The sequence below is a fragment of the Typopeltis vanoorti genome, chromosome 10, assembly GCF_054136105.1.
Source record: "Typopeltis vanoorti isolate ZY-2024b chromosome 10, IOZ_Tvanoo_1.0, whole genome shotgun sequence".
NCBI lineage: Eukaryota > Metazoa > Arthropoda > Arachnida > Uropygi > Thelyphonidae > Typopeltis > Typopeltis vanoorti.
In genome coordinates, this window is record NC_143558.1 from 84,304,447 (window position 1) to 84,330,348 (window position 25,902).

A 25,902-nucleotide genomic window follows, 5' to 3' on the forward strand; every position below is an offset into this window, starting at 1 on the left:
GTCACGAGCTAGGAAATGAATGAAATTAATTAATATTTAAGATAATTGGTTTTTTTAATGATTACATAAAATAAAAGTCTCCCAGATCTTCGTGAGAGAGACAGTCATTTCGATTTAAATTCGGTCAGTGTAAAATAGCTTCACAACTTTCTTTAAAGAGGTGTTCATATTTGAACCTGCATCTATGAAGGAGAATAGCTTTATCTCACTGGATATTATGGGTAGTGGTAATACTGTGTTGTGCTAGACCAGACTTCTGAGGTTTGTTGTAATCAATATAATATTGACGTTCTTTAATTCTTTTTTCCACAGAACAGTCAGTTTGTCCAAAATAAGAAACATCGCATTCACATGGTATTTGGTAAATGCCAGCCAATGATAGAAATGACAGTTTATCTTTTGTAAAGGCAATACGGAAGAAATTTTGTTGATAGGAATATACATGGGAATCAGTTGGTACTTTTTTTAAATTCTACCTGTGGGTTCTGAGATTCCTGGAATGTAGGGGATTGGAACTCTGCAGACTGTTGAAGAAACCTTAGGTATTGGAACATAAGATTCAATTATCTGTTGGATTTGATTAGGGTGGTAATTATTAGATTCCATTAACTTTTTAATGATGGAAAGTTCTTGTTGTAAGATTTCTGGAGAAGAGCAAACTTTATGTGCTCTATTATCAGAGTCTTACAAGGAACTCTCAACATTTTGTGGAGAAACTTAAGAACGTTAAGCTATCCAAGACAGACATAATGGCAAGGCTTGATGTTGTATCCTTGTTTACAAACATACGAGTTGAGGAAGTCATAGTCATTATAAAAGATCTCTTTCCTAATGATATCACACAACTTTTCAATCACTGTCTTAAGTCTAATTTCTTTAAAGTCAACAACATTATGTATCAACAATTAGAAGGCCTAGCAATGGGCAGTCCCCTGTCACCACCATGTGCAGACTTGTTTATGGAGAAATTAGAAAATGATATTCTAGCTAACATTACTCCAAAACCAACTGTCTGATAGAGATACGTTGATGATGTGTTTATTATCTGGAGAGAAAAAGTAGAAAGCTTACATGAGTTCTTAGAAAAAATCAACTCTTTTCATGACAAAATAAAATTTACTTTAGAGTTAGAAAGCAATCATCAATTACCTTTTTTGGATATACTTGTCAAAAGACTAGAGAATGAAGATATTAAACTTACTATATATAAGAAACCCATTGATACTGGACGGTATCTTCATTATTCTTCAAATCATCATACACAAAAATGCAGCATCATCCATATGCTATGAAACGGAGCCCACAACATAGTCACAGACAAAGAAGACATGCGTACAGAACTTTCCCACATCCCCAAATCTCTTTCTCAAAATGGGTATCCTCTAAACTTAATCAATAAAATGCTCTATAAAAACAACCTCCAGCAACAATGTATAGCAACTCAGTACGTATCAGCCATTGTCATACCCTATGTTGGTTTAGTCTCCAATAAAATAGCTAGAATTTTAAAATCTTATAACATCAGAGTGGTGTTTAAACTGACTGCTACCACTAGACAGTTTTTAAGATCCCCTAAAGACAGTCTATCTTTTTTCAAATATGCAGGTGTTTACAGCATACCTTGTACATGTGGATTATTATACATAGGCCAAACTTCGGGAAGCTTAGAAATTAGACAGAAGGAACATGTCGGAGATGTTAATCATAACAGAACAGACACCTCAGGTTTGGCACATCACTTCTCAACTTCAAACCACACTATAGATTGGAATAACAGGAAGATTACAGATGTCGAATATTTAAAGAAGCTGCAGTGGTCCTATGAACAGGAAACAACCTTAATAGAAACCAAGGAGTAATATTAAAGGATATATGGAAAAATCTTATTAACTCATTAAGTTTAGCAGAACTACAGTACGCCAAAAACTATTGTAATGCGTATTTATAATAATGACTGAAGTATATCGCTTTACGCATACAATGTCACGCAGTTCCTTCCAATTTTATTGTCTAACCGTTGTAAACTGTTACTGCATTCCTTCGTCTTTTTTGCATTTATTAGTTTTTTTCACCGTTTAGTCTTGACAAAGCTAGTCAGTTTCGCTAGCGAAACTAGTCAGCAAATTTGTACATATATGTATTAAACCTATAGTCTTATAATCCAAATATCTGTTGTGTTAATTATAGTTAATAAAGATCAAATATAACTTTTCAACATGGTTGTGCAGTTATTTTGGCTCTTATGATTCTGTCATTTATGGGCCAATAACCATGTAGAGATTTTGCAATTCTATTACTTAGGACAAGCACTACTCCTTTAAGGTGTAAGGAATATGTATACAGCGACCCCGATTAGTGCGTCATTTTTTTTCAATACCCAAATTTCATTAGTGCACCTTTGTTCCATCAAGTTTAATATTTTTTCATTTATCCAAGGTTTATTCCCTTTCCTTTTTAATTGGAAGTGTATTTTTGATTTAAATAGTGTGTTGGCAATTATTATGCCATTGGTTTCACAGAATTGAATTAATCTTTCACCTCTTTCATTTCTGGTTCCAAGCCCTTGGTTTCCCATGCAAAATGAGATTTTTTCTGAGCCCACTTTTGCATTTAGGTCACCCATCTTCATAAAATTGTTCCAACTCTTCATCTGAGTGGTCTTGGGTTGGTGCATATGCTTGGATAATACACAAGTTGAGTGGTTGTGCAGTTATTTTAGCTGTTATGATTCTGTCATTTATGGGCCAATAACCATGTAGAGATTTTGCAATTCTATTACTTAGGAGAAGCACTACTCCATTAAGGTGTAAGGAATACATATACAGTAATCCCTCGATTAATGTGCACCTGATTAGTGTGTCATTTTTTTTTCGATACCCAAATTTGATTAGTGCGCCTATATACATCTTAAATATAAATGTTACAGATTTTAAAAATTTTCGATCTATTTATTTTTTATGGCTAAATATTAAAAAATCACTCGCCAGGATGATATAATTTAGTTACCGATTTAAAACATTTTACAATGTTTTAAATCGGTAACTACACTACTTCCATGTATACTATGTTCCAAATTTTTACTGCCAGAATTTGTCATTTGCTATAGTACGCCCACAGATTTGAGACCCTTCGACACTTCTGTGCATGTCACAAAAAACAATTCATCAGTCTTCTGGGATGAGTTGTTTATTATTACATGTCGGAAAATTAATTTCTCTTTTATGGTTGTTGTAGTTTTTAAAGTGGTAACTATTTTGCTTGTATAACAGTTGGGAGATTTTATCTATAAAGCACGTGATTTCGCATGTTGGCAACCAATTCGTACATCCTTCATTTCTTTCTTCCCTTCAATGATAACGTCCAAGAGTTAATTAAATCTCATTCTGAAGAATTGAGTGATTCCGACCTGCTAAATTTAGATGCACAGTGGGAAGATCCCGAAGAATATGAAGAAAGTTTAATCACTGATAGTCAGCCAAAAGAGATTTCACAGAAACAATTTGAAAATATTTTTCGTACAATCGAAGTTTTTAAGCAGCAATGCTTAGAGGCTGACCCCGATGAAGAGACAAGCAGTAAAATTCGCAAAAGAATAGAAGAGGCAATAGGGCCATACAGTCGGTTGTATGAAAAAAAGAAACAAAATGCCTGCCAAACTATGTTAGCTCAATTCTTTGTTAAGAAGTAGAATAATAAAATTTATATTCTGGATATGTTTTATTGTTTTTCAGCTTCATGGTTTTCCTTTAACTAGGCCCTGAGACATACCTTAATTCTTTTATAAAAAAAATTAAGGGTCAAAAAAAGAAATTTGAGGAACGAATTATACTTTTTCCCATAGGTTATTATATTCGATTAATGCGCCTGTTTTAAAGAACGCATTAGGTGCACTAATCGAAGAATTATTGTGTATGAATAAAGCACAAGCTACATGATAATACATATAAATACACTATAGTATGAATGCTTTGTTAACCATTTACACTAACTTGATGGCTAGTGAGAAAAAAAATAGATAAATGAATTTTAAAAAATGAATAAAATAATAATTTATATATAATAAAAAGCTTAATAAAATTATATACAAATGATAGGTAAAAAAAAGTAAAAGTGCGACTACATCAAATCTACCTCTATAGTCCTGTTATTCTTAGGGTTTCTTGTGTTGGGATTCTATCATCATGTTCTTCTGAATGCTATATAGGTTGCAGATGGGTCTTCCAGACTCTTGGAATTACTATTCCATCTTTCTTGTTGAGATTAGGATGATGAATCAGCATCTTACAAGCTTCTTTGAATTTTCTTTCGATTTTGTCGCAGTATAGGGACTTGGTGCCTTTTCAATTAATTCTGTGACAAGTTTGGAGTACATGGTTGGAAAGACTTGTTTTATTGTACTGAAGGAATTTAATATGGATTTTGTTTGTTTTTCATATTGGAATTGTGCATCTTGTTTCCCTCGTGTAGGGTAAGTTGTGTGTATTGGATTTTATAACCCACCGAGATAAAGAAGGGGATCTTTGGATGAGCTAAGTATGCTTTTTTAATTTTGCAAGAGGTTTGAATGTTGTCTTAATATTGTATTTATGCAGTGTTTTATCAATTTTTTCTGATATTTCTGTAATATACAGTATGGATATGGCATTTTTGTAATTTCATCGCGTTATTGTGGAGGATCTTGTGAACTTTTTTTTGTAGGGACCATTCTTTATAAAGGTTTTACTTATAAGGAAGGGAGAGAGAGAGAGAGATACAGAGAAATCAACCTTGAGAACATAGGCAATTTACAGACAAAAATACTAGTGGTGTTCGTGGGCAATAGATAGTGTTGGTGTAAGTGATGATGATAGTGGTGGTTCGATGTAGTTGGTGGATTAAGTGGTAGAAAACAGGGATTTGTAGAGTAGGTGCCCTCCCTCGATAAGTCTTTGAACTCCTTGGAGGTGTCACATAATAATAAAATAATAACTTGACATTCATTCTTTAGCACCTGCTAATTGGAGCAAATTGTTAGAGCTCTATGTTTGAGGGTGCTGATGACCTATAGTTTTGTGTTGGATGGTGTTATGAATCTTTTTGTGTGTGCATTGGCCTGTATGTGCAGGTTTAAGGTAGACCATGAAGGAAAGGCAGCCTGCAAGAAAACACGTAACATGGGTCTAGAAAATAAAGAGTTATTGTTTTCAATTTCAGTGGTGAATTGGATATGTTTGTGTTGTTTCTTCAGGTGACTTAGAAATGTATTTAACATTTGGCAGCTGTGGGTCCAAATGCAAATACATCATCAATGTATTACTGTCACTTTGAGTATTTAATTGGCTGTTAAGCTGATAGTGCTTTTTGTATGCATATTATATTTGTCAGTGTTTTTCCTCTAATCAGTTTGTATATTTTTCAAGGGAAAAGTCTGCTATCTTTATCTTTTTGCTGACTTAGCCAATATACAAAGTTCAGTTTTAAATGTTTCATTAAAAATATGAGGAATGTCCTTCAACAGGGAATTATGTAACTTTAAGAAAGAATTAGATGGTTGTTCTGCTTGGAGTACAAGTTAAATAAAACTAAGTATATTGATTACCTGTTAAGCATTATTGAGTATGCTTGTATAATGCATTGAATTAAATTTTATGTTAAAAAAAAAAAAAAATATATATATATATATATATATATATATATAGAATCTGAGAGAATGAAGGTTTGCGTAGGAGTGGGGAGGGAACATAAGTTATTAGCACATTGGTTAACTGAGTGGATAGTGCTTGCTTCTCTTTTCCAACTAGTAGGCTATAGGTTTGAATCCCACACTGGGCATAGATGGTTGTAAAAGTAGATGAATTTCATCACCCAGCAAGAGATGACATATTGGAGACCTGAAATAACATGTTTGGTCTGTATAACAGCATTTCTGTATTTTCCAACTCTTAACCCACTCAGAGTACTAACATGTGATAGGTATAGAGGCCACGGAATGTAGAGAATGGAGAAAAACAATTGGGCAAACTGATTAGATGTGGGTGACTATTATGGGTGATTTAAATTACGTAATATTGATTGAAATGAAGAGATAGCATCAGGGAATAAGGAGAATGAATTTGAGTTCTTAAGGAACAACCATCTTAGGCAATATGTAACAGAGGGCTCAAGAGTGTTGAGAGATCTTGGATGTGACATCTAAGATCTCTCAACACTCTTTGATGTGAGATGTGATCATATCTTCACAGAATGTGATTGCAAATGCAGAATCTAATCTTCTTCCATTTGGCAAAAGTGACCATGATGTGTGATCATCAGGATTTTAGCCAGATGATCATGTCATGACATATCAGAACAGCTGTTATGAGGAAGGGATATATATGGAACTACAATATCAATGATTATGAAAAACTACAGATGCTGAAAAATGGCAGATGCTGCTAAGGCACTGATTGAGAGGTTTAACAGTAGCAGTGTCTAAGTTATTCTAAAGGTGAAAAGACTAAATAAGGTAAGAGGAATGAATGAAGAGAATTAAACATGAAATCTGAAAGCAGGCACTATGGAGGCAATATGAGATGTGAAGATTTGTAATGAAGAGTACAAAGAGCAGGCCAGGAAGGTGACTCAGTTGCTAAAGACAACAAAAGTGTAGTTATACAGAAATTAGCCAGTCAAGCCAAGGAAAAATCCTCATGAGTTATTTTGATATGTGGCAAGTAGAAGAAAGAATGATTGTGGGAGGATGATTTTAGTAGATGACAGTAGTAGATTGGTAGATTAGTAACTGCTGATTAGTAATTGAGTTATTGAGTAGTTTATCAGTGTATTCAAAGAGGTTATCATTTCCTTATGTGAAGTCGTGATCAGACTGCATGCAGATTACTGTGAACAGCTCTGGTCTTGGCTTTCAAAGGGAATTATTATCTTAGAGATGGTACAGAGAGAATTCATTTAGTCATTGTTGTGGTCTATGGAATGTGGGATATGAAGACAGATTGCGGGAATTCGACTTGTCTTTATTACCACTACTAAGTGCTAGTAAAAAATTCTACAACCATAGTCGTTCTTGGACTGAGGCTCTGAATTAGTTTTTCTCCATGTGGTAGTCCCCTCCCCATCCCACCCAAATATAAACTGGCCTCAGAAATATTTGCTAGTAGTTGCATGTACTAAAAAGGTATAAAGAATGAATTTGGATAATTCATGACATTTTGCCTTTGCTTCCCTAAATAGCCTAAGTCTTCTGATGGAAGAAATTGTAAACATTATACATTTTCATCTTAGTTTTAGGTGATCTTATATTTTCAAACTTTATTCTGAGATAATTTCCTTTAACAAAATATCTATTTTCTAATAATATGATTGTTCATCTGTCAGTGCATTTTGCTATTACAGTGTTGAAAAGGAGAATAAAGTGGGATTCTGTTCCACTTCTTTTTGGTAAGATCTTCAACCATCCCATCATCCTTTAATACATGTAGTCATCTCTTGCTGTAGCAAACATCATTTTAGTGAACTCATTCACTATAACAACTACTGAAAAGTCTGGCTACAGATCTTAACATCATTGTTAAATAAAATTCACTGTGGCAGACCTTCCTCTATAATAAATTATTCCTCTAGATCCTGAGTTTGCTATAGTAAGAGTTGACTATCCCCCACCAGCCCATCTTATTTTCTTTTCTTTTTCTTCAGCTTCTTTAGATGTAATGATTTTCAGAATGGTAGTTTGCTTAATTTTACATATACACAAATGTTCTTTTTTCCTATTTGTCAAGTTTCTCTGACCTAATGTTGATGATTGTTCAAAAATTCACAATCTAAGCAGGGTCGTCATAGCTAGCTAAGCTAATTTGAGGACAGCAAAATTATATCTTGACCATAAAAACAGTGTTTTTTATTATTATTAATTTTTTTTTAAAAAACATATTTTCTTGAATTTAATTTGTCTCACATTTTTTTTTCCTCATCCAAAATCATTTGATAAAAGCTGAAAATTGTTGCAAGTTATTTTACATTACTTGTGTGCATTAACTTTTATGCAATCTATTGTATATTAGTTTTTTGCCACAGTTTTTAAGAGCAAAGATGAAGATTTAGAGCAACAAGATCTAGATTATTAGTGGATGGGATAACACAATATGGCACAATTGTTTATCACTTTTCTTGTTTGTAAAGTTGCATTAGAAGTACAACTTCGTTGTCTTCTTCTGACTTACTGTAATTTCATATGGCAAGCACTATGAGCCTCAGAAAATAGGCTTGTCCTGTTTCTGTAATATTCATCAGAATACACCATCCTTTCCTTTAATGTTACACAGTGATCAGCATTATATTGATAAATTATGGAGACTACAACTGTGTTAAGAATAATAACTTTAATTTCTGATGTTTTGACCTACATATTTAGGTCATCATCTGAAATATACACATATAGATACACAAACAAGCTACATTAAATTTCAAACAGTATGCCAAAGTGACAATGATTTGATTAACTGTAATTCTACTGTCCTGATCTCTAGTGAGCAAAAAAAATCCTATATCAAAGCTATATCATATTTATAACATACTCAGAGAACAAATTAATATTAATACTTTTAATACAGCAATGCGGTGGCCTAATCAATAATCTAACTTAATTGTTATATTAATGCTAATATAACAAATAAAGTCACTACAGATTACTAATGGTAATTTATAATGAACTCTTAGAACAAAAGGTTATGTGGGTAGAATATGTCTCATCCATATTCTTGGGATTTATAGACTCTCATTATTGTTAAGATTAGGGTGGTTGATTAGAATTTCACAGGTCTTTTTTAAATTTGCAGTCATACCGTGTTTTAGTGTGGTGTAATGAACAGGTGCCTTTCCAGTCAATTCTATGTGGAGTATTCAGGGCATGATCAGAAAAGCCAGATTTACCATATTTATTAAATTTAATGTGTCATTTATGTTCCTTTTTTTCAATAGGAATTGCATATTCAATTTTACCTATATAAGGCAAATTACAGGTGCACTGAATACTGTATACTCCAGGGAGGATACGGATCCTTGGAGGAGCTGAATGAATTCTCAATTTGCAGGAGGTTTAAATGTGGCATTAAGGTTGTATTTCTGTAGTATTGTTTATTTTATTTAATATCCCTTGAATTTATGGAATGGCTACAGTTTTATTGTGTAATCTAGTTTATTTTTATTATTAGGTGCAGTCCTGTGAAGAATTTTCTTAATAATATTTTTGCTGTAGCCATTTTTTAGGAAGGTAGTATTCATGCAGATAACATTTAATTCATGCTTAAATACTTGATTATTGGAGCAAATCTTTAAAGCCCTGTTTTTTAGTGTATTAATGATATCCAGTTTTTGTGTTGGGTGGTGGTAAGAGTTTGTGTATGGGTATATTGGCCAATATGTGTAGGCTTAGGGTAAACATTGAAGGAAAGACTGCTGGAAGAAAGACATTAGGCTAGTGTATCTAGAAATGGAAGTGTGTTCTGACTTTCAATTTCAGTTGTGAATTTTCTGCATTTGTGTTGTTTGTTTAGGTGGCTGAGAAAGGTGCTTATTATTTTGGGGCCAGATAGTAAAAACATCATCAACATACATAAGCCAGATTTTGTAAAGTAAAGGAATTTAGAACATGTTGCTCAAAAGCTTCCTATAAAGATTAGTATTTGGGAGTGAAGATAATGGTGAGTCATGGCTGTGCCCTTTTTTTTTTTGTAGAAAAAATAGTTTGCCACAAAATAATCAGAACATAGTACATGGGCAAAGAGCACCATGATATCAGGCAGGAATTTGTCCTGTAAAAAAAGAATTGTCATTGATTGGGACATTCGTGAAAAGGGCAGAGATATCAAAACTGACAAATTAATCCTTTTTTTATCAAGTGTGATGTCCTTAATTTTGTTTACAAAATGTTGTGTGTTTTTTCCTATATTTATATAGAATTTACATAGAATTGACTGGAAAAGCACATCACACTAAAACTGTGAGTGCAGATTTAAAGAGGGCTGTGAAATTCTAATCAATCCTCCTAATCTTAGCAATAATGATGGTCTATGGATTCCATGAATATTGATGGGACATGTTCTACTCACATAACCTTTTGTTCTAAGAGTTCATTATAAATTATAATTAGGATTGTAGTAATCATGGATCTTAGCTTTAATTTAACAAATAGTTATGTTAAATTATTGATTAGGCCACCACTATTGCTGCATTAATATGAATTTGTTCTCTGACCATGTTATAAATAGGAGGTCACACCATTAGAATTACAGTTGATCAAATCATTGTCACTTTGGTGTACTGTTTGAAATGTAATGTAGCTTGTCTGTGTATATTCCAGATGATGATCATAATATGAAGGTCAAAACGTCATGAAATTAATTATTCTTAACTTGGTTAAAGTCTCCATAATTTATCAATAAGAATAGCACCATCTTTACTCTAGAAGACTGTGAAGTTTTCCTGCCAAAGAATCTGTCATGAACTTTTATTCTGTTTGAAGCTTGATGTAGTCTCTTCATGATTTGTTATTTTAGTTTCTTGTTAAAACTGCATGTTCACTTTCAACACCTGTGACAATCCAAAAAATAGGTTTTTACATCTGCTTTATATTGTGTTACACTGTGAAACATTTAGCACTAGAAAAACTTAGGTGTTAGTTATGGAATTCACACCTTGTTCATTAATTTTGAATTATCGAGTATGACTGCTGTTTATACATCAGATTTTTTGGTGTTATTGCTTAAGTTGGGCAACTGCTACATGAGTGACTATAATCAGCTTTTCCTTACTCTAATGAACTTACATGTACAATGCATACATACATATCATTGCTTTGTCTTGGAATTTTGTTCCAGGGAATTCTGCATAACATTCATTTATTCATTCTGCCTTCCTTGGAGTATGTATCACTTTTTATGAGGCATTTTTTTTTAATAAGTTGTTAGTTATGACTTTGAAAGCTTTTGATTATACTTAAACTTGTATGCTACTTAAGTTATATGCTTCAACATTACTTTCTTGAAAATAAAACAATTGTTTTTATTATTTGTGATAAAAATGGGATGTAATGGTATTTATTGATAGCTAGCCCATTCAGATCTGCATTTTAGATATATTAGTTATAGAAAAAAAATTTCATTACTTAATTATAAATTTGATGTTAGAAAAATTATTAAATTAATGATAAATTTTATTTTTTCAGATAAAATTTCTGCAACTGCTGAGAGTATCCCCAAGGTATGGTATAGCAGAATGCATATTTATTGTGTTAGAATTTTTGTTGTATTAGTTCTCAGAATTTTATTTTTGAGCTATATCTCCTGTCATAGATCTTAAAATCGGATCTGCAAAACAGCTAACCTTGTTGGAGAGCACACACGCATACACACACAATTAGACAAAATATTCTAACCTCATATATGCAGTTGCTTCACTGTAAACTAAACAACCACAATTGTTAAACTTTTTTACTTTCCCTTATACTATGGCTATAAAGGGATACTAATAAAAAGTAGAATAAAATAGTATCTTTCTTTTATTCTACTCATTGTCATATTTTTTATTTTTCAGAATACAGTATTTGTGTTCATAGCATATCCTGTAATTCCATAATATTAGCTTCATCTCAACATGCAACTTACTTATGGCCTGTGAATAAACATAGAATCTTCTCTGGTACAACAGTTCCTACATCATCTAAGCTTTTTTCTTGTACTTTCTTAGTTATCATTGCAAAAACTAAATGCACAGGAAATTTGGTAAGACAATATAGGAACTGATTCTACCAGAAAAGGTTCTGTGTCATTCATATGTCATGAATATAACATAGATATATAAAAAATTATGTCTGATTTCCGGATTATATTTTTGTTAATCATACAAATGTGCAGAACAGTAATTAATTATAAACCACCTCATCCCAACTAGTCAAGGAATTGACTAGTTGGAATGAGGTGGTTGGGATACCATAACTTGTATCATGCAACCTAAAATGTTGAGGAGCTGAGCAGAATTTTATTATACTCATGTTGTTGTTTTGCATGCGATCCATCAAACCTTGAATACACATTCTTTTGCGACATTCTGGTTGAAGAAAAAAATCATTAAACCATGACTCTTCACCTTGATGCACCCATTAATAAAATTTTGCTGTAAATCCCTTTTCTAAGGCACAATCAGGTTGGATTATGTGCCTCATGCAGCTAAATGATGACTGGTATTTGAGCTTAGTTATTTTTATGGTTTTCTATTGTTTGGAATTATGACCAAAGCATGTGAGACTGTGAGGTCACATTTGTTAGTTATGTTGCACATTAACTTTGTATCTCCATAAGAAAACATCATAGGAATTTTGTGCACGTAGGAAAATTATTTGGAAACTAGTGATAATTTTCTCCTTTGGGATATACATTAACATCATTATTTTTTTATCAGTGATAATGCTACTGTTCTTGCCAATTGCAGTCTCAAGCAGATGTTTTTGCACATGTTCTTTGTTTGGTTGCAGAAAATTCAAATAATATGCATTGTATGTATTGCTATATTATTTATGCATGTATGTATTTAATTACATAGTAATTAAACTTCTTTCTGAAGAAGCCCTTTGTAGCACTGACATTTTTATAATATGTGCATGTTTAAGATTGAGCCGCATCGCTTTTTTTCCATCAGATAAGAAAATTAATTTTTAATAATTCAGTAATAACTTAATTTTCATTTCTGTTTAGTGACTTTTCAAAAAAAAACATTATTAAAAGATTTTTAAAAAAATTCTTATTAAATCTCCTTTTTAAGAAGGCTGTCAATTCAGCCTTTCACTTTTTTCCTATGAAGAAGAGACTACATATGACTAATGTTTAACTAAATGAAATTTCTTTTCTTCATTGAAAAAAAAAGCTGTTTATGGAATTGACAGCCTTCTTGAAAAGAAAAGATTTATATAAATCTCTAAAAAAGTTCATTAAAATTTTAAAAAAATTTTTTTTTATAAAAGTTGCCAAACAGGAATGAAAATTTAAAGTTATTACTAAATTGTTAAAAATAATTTTTTATTTTTATAACCCTCTAAAAAGGATTTTTTTTTTGCTTCTCTGGTTACTGTATTTTTTATGTAGTTAAAATAAGGATAAGTTTATTTGTTCTTTTTTTAAAACATTTCTCTATTTCACAATATTTAATATACTTCTCAGTTTCATAATACCCTACAAACACTTTAACATTCCAGAAGAATACACTCACCTAACAAATTGATGTACTAGTCATCTAATTTGGTTGCTGCCATAACCCAACCTATCTGTTCACATGCTAGTGCATTCAGTCATCATCATTGCATTCACTTTTATCTAGCATTCATGCACGTAAAGAAACATCCAAAAGTTTCAGAATACTGATGCACTCAGTGACAGAGGCTTTTCACCTTAACAGATACCACTGATAACATTAAATACCTTATTTTTATAATACAGAGTGAAATTTGAGAGGATATGTGATGTTGCTTTTTTGCGTGAAAGAATACAAACAGGTAAGCTTGTTTTCAATAGCTTCCAGAATATTATGTCACTCTCCTGATATTTATTTTCTATAGTCTTACCAACTCTTCCCATGACTTGTTTAGCTACTTTCACACATAGCTTGGCTCTCTTACATTTCTCTCTGTATTCATTTAGGACATCTGATGACATATTTCATAGGAATTTATCAGAATTTTATTTTTCGTCTTGGGCTCATAACCATTGAGTATGAGGTTCTGTCTCAAGTAGTGCAGTTCTTCATTCTTTTTATTGACATGCTGGATATATTATATTCTCTGTCTCGTAATGTTTTAATCATGCCTATCTTTTGTAATGGATGATGGTATGAAGTGGCATTTAAAAATCTTCCCATGTGATTGGTTTTTTAATATACCAAAAAGGATAATCTTTTTTCTTCTTTGTTTATTTTGACAAGGATATCAAGGAATGGTAATTTTTTGTGATCTTCCAGTTGAAGAGTGAATTTTACATTGTGATGCAAGCTGTTCAGATAATCTTTGAAATTAACTCATGTAACATAACCAAATTTTTGTTTTTTTTTCTGATAGTTTTTGATTGTATTCGTTTCGAAATTTTTCACAAGCAGGTTGGTTAAGACTGGAGAAAGGGGGAAATCCATGACAAGTCTTTCTTTTTGTTCCAAATATTTGTTCTGAAATAGGAAAAAAAAGTATTTTCTATACAAGGATCTCCCCCTGACCTTCCTGTCTGGCCTACATAGCAAATGCTTATACTGTTCTGTTCATCCTTACGTTATCCAGGAGTGTAAACATTCAAACTTTGTACATAAAACATCTTCACAGTTTTGTTACTTGCATATTATAGAGAGAGAGTAGTTGGCATCTCAGATATCCTGGTGTCACCAGGAGGATTTGGTTTCCATGGATGAGACCTCAATAAAGGTTGAACGTCATCTGGATGTGACTTGGTTAATGTTTGAGCAAAACAAGATGCTAATTTCTTGTTCAGCATCAGTTTGTACTAATTAGTTTATTAATTAGTACACAACATGCTTTTTTGTACCTAAAATTTAACTGAAAATTAGGATGTGTCCTACAAGCTGAATGCATCTTATTGGTGTGCAAGATGCACCAGTTTATATGTTTTTAATGTATGCACAGTTACGATGCGTAATCGCGACATTATTATATTTAGTTTTTTTATATAATCCATGGATTCTACGAAGCACGGACATAGCTATACGATTGTGTTTAAGTGTAGTGATATTGAATACACAAAAAAGAATGGCAATAGTGAAGTAGAATGGCACTTTGGGCCTCTGTCTACAGAAAAAATGGCACAAACCAGGAGGAAGCATGGGAACTGGTGAAGATTTCATGTAATGAAGTGAAACCTTCAGAACACACGCAATTTACAGACAAAAGATACTTGTTGTGGTGGTGGTGGGCATTAGATGACGCTGATATAGTCGATTGGTAGTGGAGGTTCGGTAGGGTGAAGACGGAGAGTTATACACTAGGTGTCCTCCCGCGATGAGTCTTCGGACTCCTTGGAGGTGCCATGAATAATAATAATAATAATAAACCTGAAATTATTATAAAATCTTTTCAAAAGTGTGGCATTAGTAATTCTCTTGATTGTACTGAGGATCACTTATTATTTAAAGAATTTATTATTTTTAATGAATAAATTTTATTTAAAAATAATAAGAGTCTTTCTTTGAATCTAGTTCCTGCATATTTATATAGTTCGTCACCAGTAATAGAAAAAATTAAAAAATATAAACATAAATGGATGGAATATGTTCAAAGAATGAAAGCAGAAAGATTACCAAAACTAGTACAAGCCATTAGGAAAAAGAAAACCAGGACGTCCTCTTAAACGATTCAACGATGACTTCTAAGGCCCGGAACAGACCATGCTAGGCCTAAATCCTTGATATGCATGATGATGATTTTTAATGATTTGATTTGATTTTTTTAAGAATAATTGTTTTTTTTTCTAATAAATGTATAATACTTGTATTAAAATTTTAAATAAAAAAAGTTAATATTTAAATGAAAATTTCATGCATAATTTGTGCATCTTATACTGCAAAGAATTTTTTTTTTCCCAAAAATTTCCCAAAAAATGTCTAGTTCAACGGTGCATCTTATAAAGCAAAAAAATACGGTAATTTTATCCAGAGTGAGATATGCTTAATTACAAAATAAACATTAGTGTACATTGTGATATTCATGAATGTAACAATGTATATAAAATGTTTGTCTTGCAAGTATTATATACAGTCAACCTTAATGAAAATTTATCTAAAATTACCCACAAACTACATTGCAGACTATTTCACATTTCAGTTTTAGACATTGCAAAAATTTAAAATTATAAATATCTACACAATCACTGTTTGTTTCCTGTCTTTATAATCACAGTATTTTATAAGAACAAATAGAACTTATTAACTCTTTCATAAATAAACAAATGTGATAGCTAAATGTAGTTAAATGCCCTCATATTATTTTTCTTGCAAATAAGAAAAAAAATCACATATATCATTGAGATACTATCTGGTTCCAGAAGTTGTGCATATCTTGAGGAGCCTCTATAACTCAATTGGCATTGACAGATGCCCTTTGGACCCAGGATTGAATTCTGTTTAAGATGTGAAGAACTTTTATGAGGGTTTTTTAACTGAGGGTGAGTTAGTTGGTCTCGTGAAGAGGTAGTTTTTCATCCTCCAAATAGGCAAACCAGCCAGAAGAATATATGATTCACGGTTGTAATATAATGACCTCAAAACTTTTGTTGTTTTAGCCATTCTTCCAAATAACAACAGTAATATTGAATGTGGCAACATTTCTATTTTAATTTCTCTTTGAAATATATAATTCTTTCTATTTGTGTCATAGGAAATACAGCACAAAGATGAATTTAAAGTTCTCTTTAGCTTCCAGAAACTTATTTGTATCCTTGAGCATAAAAGTTTCATTTCATTTATTTTTTCATCATCATCATCAAATTCCTGCCATGTACCCTCAAGGAGGTGTACAGGATATGATAGTACTACATGAAAAAAATTACATTATTACTAACTTCCTATCTACAATTTTCCTCCAAATCAGTCTGTTACTTGTCAAGACTCCAACATTATCAGATCTTATATTTCTATCATCTAAGGCACTTTGTACCGTATCAATCCACCTATATCTTGGTCTTCCTCTGGGTCATTTTGCTGCCAACCTGGCAGAGAACACTTGTTTTGCTAATCTTTCTTCGCCCATTCTGTTTAAGTGACCTGAGATTAGTTCTGCTACTGCATTCCTGGATGCTGACAATGTCAAGTTCTTTCCTAATATCCTCGTTTTTAATATGATATTGCCATTGATGCCATCTGTTCACGGCTAAAATCTTTCTCAGGACTCTCATATCTGCGGTCTCTAGTCTTTAGTCAAGTGTTTTACTTCTGACCCAGCTCTCAGATCCATAAGTTAAAACTGGTTTGAACACTGTCTTGCATACAGCTAATTTAGTGTTCCGACTAATTTCTTTCTTATTCCATATGAATTTATTCAATTGACTTCCTACCATAGCTTTGTTGATTCTGTTGTCTATTTCCATATTTAATTTACCATCTTCACTAAAAATCGTGCCTAAGTATCTGAAATGTTTCACTTGTTCCACAGGTTCTCCATTCACAACACAGTTGACATTTTTAATGATTCTGCCTATTTTCATTGTCTTTGTCTTTTTATTGCTGACTTTCATACCATATCTATTACAACAGTTATTCAATTTAGTCAGGGAATCTTGCAGACTTGTAGTGGATTTATTTAGAAGTATAACATCAACATCATCCACATAAAGCAAAGATCTGACATTAACATCTCCAATTTTGATATCATGTTTAATACCACTTTCCTTCATAATGTGATCCATATAGATAATGAATAACAGAGGGGATAATGTACATCCTTGTCTCACACCAGATTTAACATTAAACCATCTTCCTGTGCTTCCTTCAATTCTAACTGCTGACTTACAACTCAAATACAGACTAAGTATTGCTTGATATAATGCCCCATTGACACCATATAACTGTAGCATATTGAATAGCTTCTCTCTTGGCACCTTGTCATATGCCTTTTCCAGATCGACAAAACTTAAATAGAGATCTTTGTTATATTCCCATGATTTCTTCACTATTTGTTGTAAAGTGAAGATCTGATCCTGATAGCCTCTATTTGGCCTGAATCCAGCTTGTTCTTCACCATGCTTTTCTTCCACAATTTTTCTCAACCGTTTTTCAAGCATACTTGCATAAATCTTACCAGGAAGACTCTGTAGGGAAATACCTCTGTAATTCTCACATTCAGTTTTATTTCCCTTTTTATATATTGGTACTAGGACAGCTCTACTCCAATCATCTGGAATTTGTCTCTCTTTCCAGCCCTTCTGAACTATGCAGTGCAGCCACTGTAAGACTTTTATACCATCATCCTTCAGCATTTGTGGTCGAATATCATCTACTCCTGCTGCCTTTCCATATTTCAAGCCTTTGATAGCTTTTTCTACTTCAAATATTACTTGAATGTTCCTAATATGTATTCCTGACTCTATGCCTGTTGAGCGTTATTTACCACTGTACTATCACTGCTTGTTTAATTTAGCAATTTTTCGAAGTAATTACTCCATACTTCAACGATATCTTTTTCTTCCGTTTTCATGTCACCTTTATCATCTCTAACTCCTTTTACAGCACTCTTTCCCATTTCTAAGCTTCTTCAACAACCTCCAGAATATTTTACCAACTTCTTGATTTATTTTCTATGTTCTTGCCAAAATCCTCCCATGACTTTTGTTTAGCTAGTTTTACACACTGTTTAGCTTTTTTACATTTGTCTCTGTATTCTCTAAGAGCACAAGCTGACTTATTTGCCAGGAACTTTTGATATGCTTTCTTCTTTTCCTTCACTGCCTCTTTAACTTCTTGTGTCCACCATGGAGTTCAGATTTTTCTATCCTTGCAGACAACCTCACCATATGCCTCTCTGGCTGAATCAATCAGGGTTTTCTTCACGGCTTGCCACTGAATCTCCAAGGTTTGGTTCCTATCCTCAAACTCTTTCGTTTTTTCTTGAATAATCTTTGTGTATTTTAGTCTACAGTTCACATCTGAGAGCTGCTCAACTTTTATTCACTCTAAAACTTTCTTACATGTCATTCTTTTCAATATGAAATTCAATTTTATACTGCTCAAGACAAAATACTGATCACTTCCAATTTCAAAACCTCTGTACACTCTGGTGTCCTGCATCAGGGAGAAAACATCACTATCAACAATGACATAGTCAATGAGACTTTTCATATTCCTTGCCTCTTCTCTCCATGTGAATTTGTGCACATTTTTATGTTGGAACATGGTGTTAGTAATAACCTGTCCATGTCCTGAGTAGAAATCCAACAGGTAATTGCCATTATTATTAGCTTTGCTCTTTTCTCCAAATTTTCCCAAAATATTTTTGTTTATCTCACAATCATTTCCTACTCTGCTATTTAGATCCCCAACAAGGACCAACTTTTCCTTTTTCATTGTGTCAGTTACTTTCTCTAAAGACTCAAAAAATTCCTCCACTTCTACCTTGGTAGAACCTTCTGTGGGACCATATGCACAAATAAGTCTCATTGTCCAGTTCCCCATTCTCATATTTGCCCACATTACTCTACTTGGGACTGCCTTCCATTCAAGAAGATTAGCCTCGTATTTAGTGTTGAATACTATGGCTACTCGTTCTTTTCCTTGATTGTCATTGGATAACACCGGATAATGGGTTACCACAAGGATCAGTTCTGGCTCCCCTCCTTTTTAACTTATACATCGCAGATATGCCTCATACACCCTCTAAGAAGTTTTGCTATGCTGATGACATTGCTCTAGCTACTAGAGACATTAATTTTACTACAATGGAAGATACACTAACAAACCACCTTGCAGTCCTAGATGAATACTTCATCAAATGGAGATTATGCTTGAATCCTAGCAAAACACAAGTTTCATGCTTCCACCTGAACAATAACCAGGCTAACAAAGAAATCATGGTCTACTTCAACCACAAACTGCTACACTACAATAGATTCCCAAAATATCTGGATGTCACTCTAGATAGAACACTATCTTTTAAACCGCATCTCATTAACACCGCATCCAAGCTAAAAATAAGAAACAATATACTGCAAAAACTATGTGGAACAACTTGGTGTGCCTCAGCAACAACGCTTCGCTGCACTGCTCTTGGCCTCATTTACTGTACAGCTGAATACTGCTCACCCATATGGCTGAACAGTGCCCATGTGTATTTGGTTGATGCCCAGCTTAACACCACTATGCGCCTTATTTCTGGAACTGTAAAATCAACCCAACCTACTAGCTCCCAGTGCTAATCAAAATCCGACCTCCGCAGATCCAACTTTCTTCTACATGAATACAGCAAAATCATGGAAATCCAAAATCTTCCAATCCATGAAGACATCCCACCCCTAGAAATAAACAGAAATAAAGTCAAGGCACCCTCCAATCTTAACAGCAAAAAATCTTGCCGAGACAAGCTTCAACATGAAGGAAAAGAGGAAAGAGTCCTGGGTGTAACACTTCAACAGGGATCTTCCATGAATTAGTGGACCCAACACAGATACCTTCGGGTTTTGACCTACCTTGGAAAACTTGGTCTGCCCTTAACCAAATCCGCACCAACCATGGCAGATGTGCATACCACCTTTACAAATGGGGCATGATTGACTCACCCAGGTGTGACTGTGGATCACCCCGCCAGACATTTAATCATATTATAGCAGAATGTGTCCTACGTGCATACAGTGGAAACCTGTCAGACTTCATCCATGCTACACCAAGTGCAGTCGACTGGATAATCAACCTAGACCTTCAGTTGTAGCCTATTCTTGATTCTTGAGTGTCTCTTTTATGACTGTATTATGTCTTCTTATTGTACATATGTCTATTACTATGTCCATATAATATTAAGGATTAATGTAATGTAACATTTCATGTGTGAGCCATACGCCAAATAAATTGCCTGAATATAACATTTTCTATTTATTGCTCAAAAAGATCTCACCAGTTTTTGTCTTTTTTGTTTCAGTCACCCCTATTATGTTGATCTGGTACTTATCTAATTCCTCAGCTAGCTCCATTTCTTTGCCATTCAGGCTTCTTATGTTGATAGTACCGATCTTTAACTCTGGTGATGTTGAGTTGGGGTGTGTTTTTAGATTTGTTCCAGTAGCTGACTTTTCGCTGTTCTCCTTGGTTCCCTGGCAAAAACAACGGGGGCCTTGTTTAATCAGGGGATGCCCCAGCCGGCATTTTGTCATGTTGTCATTTTGGTTTAAGGCATTAAGAATATAATTGATCGGTTAAATCCCAAATTTCCAGCCCATCCTCGTTTGTTCAGTATCCAGGTAGATACCCAACAGGGTGCACCACGAGAAGGTGAGGATTGGACATTAGGTCAGAAGTGCTGGTCGGTTCTCCGCATTCCTTTATAGGCTATGTGGAGGTCTCCTCCTTAAGCATCCCAATTTCTTTTTTTAAAACATTTAATCAGAACAAGACTTGCTCAACATTGTTTAATAAACAACTATCTGTTACTTTGGGTAAATTATATAATCTCGTATCATTTTATTCATATTTTCTACTTAGTGTCTTTTTAAAGTAATTTCATCTGTTAATTCAGGCAAACTGTTTGCAAACTTCTCTCTTAATGTCTTATCCTCTTCTCTGGACTTCAATCCCTCACTCTAAACTCTCATTTCTTCCCAAAACTTCCATCACTCTCTTTCAGAATGTATTCTGGTTTCTCATCAATAACTAAGTAGTGCTGTAATCTAGATGTGGACATTCAATGCTTTATAAAGAAGAATAACAACTTATCTCTGCCTTGTTAATGTGTTCTTCAGTAGTCAAGTAATCTTATAAGCAACCTTAGCTATATATGCTCTCTGAACTTCAACTCCCTATCTACTACCACCCCTAAATTCCTAGCTTCACTAGATTAACTGTTCATCATCATCATTATCAGCTATTGTCGATCCTCTGCTGGATGAAGGCCTTTCCAAGATTACTCCAAAACTGTCTATCCATGGCTCTCCTTTCCCATGTCACTCCTGCAAATCTGATGATATTATTAATCCACCATGATTTAGGTCGCGTCATGGTCATTTTTCCTCTCGTGGAATCCAATCCAGTACTTCTTTTGTCCATTGTTGATCTTGTCTTCGAGCAATATGCCCAGCCCATTGCTACTTCAGATGTTTCACTCTTCCTATGATGTCAGAGACTTTGGTTTGATTTCTTATCCATGTATTCCTTTTGTGATCCAATCTTGTGATACCAAGCATACTTCTTTCCATATTAATTATCACTAACTACAGATTAACTATTACTGTACTTAATTTTGCATCATCAGCAAACTACTTAAACAGTATTGGTTGTAGCACGGAACCTTGCTGCACACCATTACTCACCTTCCTTCTCTTGGATTCTGCTCCATATACTATTTTTGATATCTTTCATTTAGCCACCCTGTTATCTACATAATCAGTGTCATATCTGTCCTCTGCATTTGTTCTAATTTGCTTAACAGAGTTCCATGTGATATTCTGTCAGATACCTTTGCAAAATCCAGCCGTATCATCATATATCCATTCCCTTTATCCAACTCAGCTGTCACATGATAGTAGATTTTTAAGGCATGACTGACCCTTTTGCAAGCCATGTTGCCCCTCATGGAGTATTATATTCTTATTCACTCATTCTTGAATTCTTTTTGACCAATTTTTCCAGTACTTTTATCACCACTCCTGAAATACTGATTGGCCTTTAATTTGCTATTTCAGTCTTAGAATTAGATTTAAATTAATGAGCTTAGTCAGAGGAGAATACTGAACCTGTATGGGATAAATAATAAAATAGTTTGCCTAATTAAAACTCTTTACTGTTCCTCAGAAATGCTAACAGAAATCTAACAACTACTGCAGGCCTTTTGAAATGGAAAAAAGGTGTGTGTCGGCTGCATGCTTTTGATGATTCTTTATAACCTTTATTTGGAATATATAATAAATTTAGCCTTGTAAACAGTGGTGTTGGAATTATAATTGATGGCAAAAAAAAAAAAAAAACAATAATTTCAGATATGTCAATGACATTGACCTAATAGCCGAGAATGAGCATTGGTTATAAGAATTAACAGTTTTTTCTAAGGTACTCAGTTATTATTGATTAAAGATAAGCATTTACAAATCAAAAACTATGTCTTCAGGCAATAAGCCTATGAAAATTTCAATTAATGATAAAAAATTGGAAGTAGTAGAAAGATTCACCTACTTGGGAAGTGATAGAGATAGTCAGTCTAAACATTACATTAAGGCATGCATTGCTAAAGCTACTGTTGCCCTACAGAGGTTACAACCACTTTGGAAGGACAATAAGATACAGCTATCTTACATCACTAAAATACAGCTAACTACAAGACAATCTCATCATTACTCTTGTTAATTTTGTCCTACTATACAGATGCGAGAGTTGGACATTGCTAAAGGAAGATGAGAAAATACTATTGGCTTTGAAGATTACCATACATGTCACACGTAACAAATGATGAGGTTAGAAGGAAAATCTGATCCATTGCTAGAACATAATTAAATATCACTAAAATACATCAGAAACAGCTCCACTGGCTGAGCAACATAACTAGATCAGATAGCTTACCTAAAATAGCACTAGAGGGTTTGACCTGTGATAAAAAAACAACAAAAAAAAACGGGTGACCTAGAATCATTGGTTAGATAATATTAGAAAATGGACAAATTCTTTGTTCTCCACTTTGTTAAGGAGATCCCAAGACAGAAACATCTGGAGAGAGAGTATGTTAGGACTGTCACTTTTATAATGCCCCAACTGTCTACATAGACTATAGGTGAAGAAGAGGAGTAAGAGTTCCCTTGCACATTCTTGCAAAACACGAGCTGAAAACACGAGCTGATATTCCATCTAATCCCACAGCTGTATTTACATTGAGATTCTGCAGTATCCAAAGAACCTCCAATTCATCCACCTCTGTTTTCACATCAGTCTGTTACATATGTCAGCATTTTCCTCACTTGAGTGATATACCTTTGCAAAATGGTCACTCAGTAGGTGTATAAATTTCATTTTGTTCCTGCTGTGTGATGTTTTTTCTTTATAGTCTGTATCTCCATTGTTGAAGTTTCCATAAACACATGACCTGCACTAATTTGCTGATGCATGTTTTCCAGGTTATTTCTATAATCCCCTCCCCAGTGTTGGATCTTGAATGGAGAGCTTTTAAAAGAAACTATTCATTCAAGATATAACAAGTCTACAAGGAGAAAACTTGTACTTGAGCAAGAAAGAAATTATATATATTAACTGTAAGTAAGGCTGTAAATACTTTAATGTGAAGTTATAAAATTAATCTTGTCTATCCAAAATCATGTAAAGAATTTAGTGCAAAAAATGTAGTTAAAAGAGAATATTCTATGTAATGTGAGTGGCATGATAAGATGTAACCAAGAGTCCAAAGGTTGCGTGCGAACCGTCCAGTTGAACGTATGGCTTGAGGCAAAGGCACTTACAAGGAAAGCGACGCTCATTCACTTTTCCCGGAAGACGCTCGACGAGAGGATAAGTGCTGTGCAGAAGAACGTAGCAGAGAGAGAAAGGGCATCAAGGGTGCACAATAAAAGGGGTTTGCTCCCCTTTCTCAGGGCTTTTATTGCTGTGTTCCTGGTTCCTGATTTCTTGGACGTTGGGTCTCTCTCTCTCGCCTCCTGATGGATTCCGGATCGCCCTTGGATGTTATGCATCGGTACCCGTAGTTCCAGAGTCCTGACTAGCTATCTCTTCAGAGCAGAATAGCTGACTGCGACCAAAGATCCAGCAATGCTGATGAGAACAAGCAGCAGCGGTGCAAGATCAGAGCAGGCATATTGCCAGCCGTTTGGAAAGGCCAGATCGTGCGACCGCCATAAGTGACCACATTGGCGAAAGCCAAAGACAGGATTCGAACTGTATTAGACAAAGCTGTGAACAGAATGGACGAACTTGGTAACCTTTCCAAGAGATGGTAATGTACAGAATTTTGTTATATGTTCCCCAACTCAACATCACCAGAGTTAAAGATCGGTACTATCAACATAAGAAGCCTGAATGGCAAAGAAATGGAGCTAGCTGAAGAATTAGATAAGTTCCAGATCGACATAATAGGGGTGACTGCAACAAAAAAGATAAAAACTGGTGAGATCTTTCTGAGCAATAAATACAAAATGTTATATTCAGGAAATTACAATAAAGGAAAAGAAGGAGTAGCCATAGTATTTAACACAAAATACGAGGCTAATCTTCTCGAATGGCAGTCAGTCTCAAGTAGAGTATTGTGGGCAGATATGAGAATGGGGAACTGGACAATGAGACTTATTTGTGCCTATGGTCCCACAGAAGTTTCTACTAAGGTAGAAGTGGAGGAATATTTTGAGGCTTTAGAAAAAGCAACTGACACAAAATGAAAAAGGAAAAGTTGGTCCTTGTTGGGGATCTAAATAGCAGAGTAGGAAATGATTGTCAGACATACAAAAATATTTTGGGAAAATTTGAAGAAAAGAGCAAAGCTAATGATAATGGCAAATATCTGTTGGATTTCTGCTCAGGACATGGACTGGTTATTACTAACACCATGTTCCAACATAAAAATGTGAACAAATTCACATGGAGAGAAGAGGCAAGGAATAAGAAAAGTCTCATTGACTATGTTATTGTTGATAGTGATGTTTTCTCCCTGGTGCAGGACACCAGAGTGTACAGAGGTTTTGAAATTGGAAGTGATTAGTATTTTGTCTTGAGCAGGATAAAATTGAATTTCATATTGAAAAGAATGACATGTAAGAAAGTTTTAAAGCGAATAAAAGATGACCAGCTCTCAGATGTGAACTGTAGGCTAAAATACACAAAGATTATTGAAGGAAAAATGAAAGAGTTTGAGGATAGGAACCAAACCTTGGAGATTCATTGGCAAGCCGTGAAGAAAACCCCGATTGATTCAGCCAGAGAGGCATGTGGTGAGATTGTCTGCAAGGATAGAAAAATCAGAACTCCATACTGGACACAGGAAGTTAAAGAGGCAGTGAAGGAAAAGAAGAAAGCTTATCAAAAGTTCCTGGCAAATAAATCAGCTTGTACTCTTAGAGAATACAGAGACAAATATAAGAAAGCGAAACACTGTGTAAAACTAGCTAAATAAAAGTCATGAGAGGATTTTGGCAAGAACATAGAAAATAAATATCAAGAAAGTGGTAAGATATTCTGGAGGTTGTTGAAGAAGCTTAGAAA

General features: G+C 34.0%; 1 protein-coding gene across 2 annotated transcripts in view; it reads left to right on the forward strand.

Annotated features, from left to right (window-relative positions):
- scat (VPS54 subunit of GARP complex scat) overlaps window positions 1–25,902 on the forward strand; it is a 393,993-nt gene that overhangs the window by 59,895 nt on the left and 308,196 nt on the right. For both annotated transcript variants that reach the window (XR_016548906.1, XM_090398663.1), the window contains exon 4: window positions 11,198–11,232. Coding sequence is in view for 1 of the 2 variants with exons in the window: in XM_090398663.1 (XP_090254789.1) it covers window positions 11,198–11,232 (35 nt within the window). In the remaining variant the exon portion in view is untranslated. The remainder of the gene's footprint in view (window positions 1–11,197; window positions 11,233–25,902) is intronic.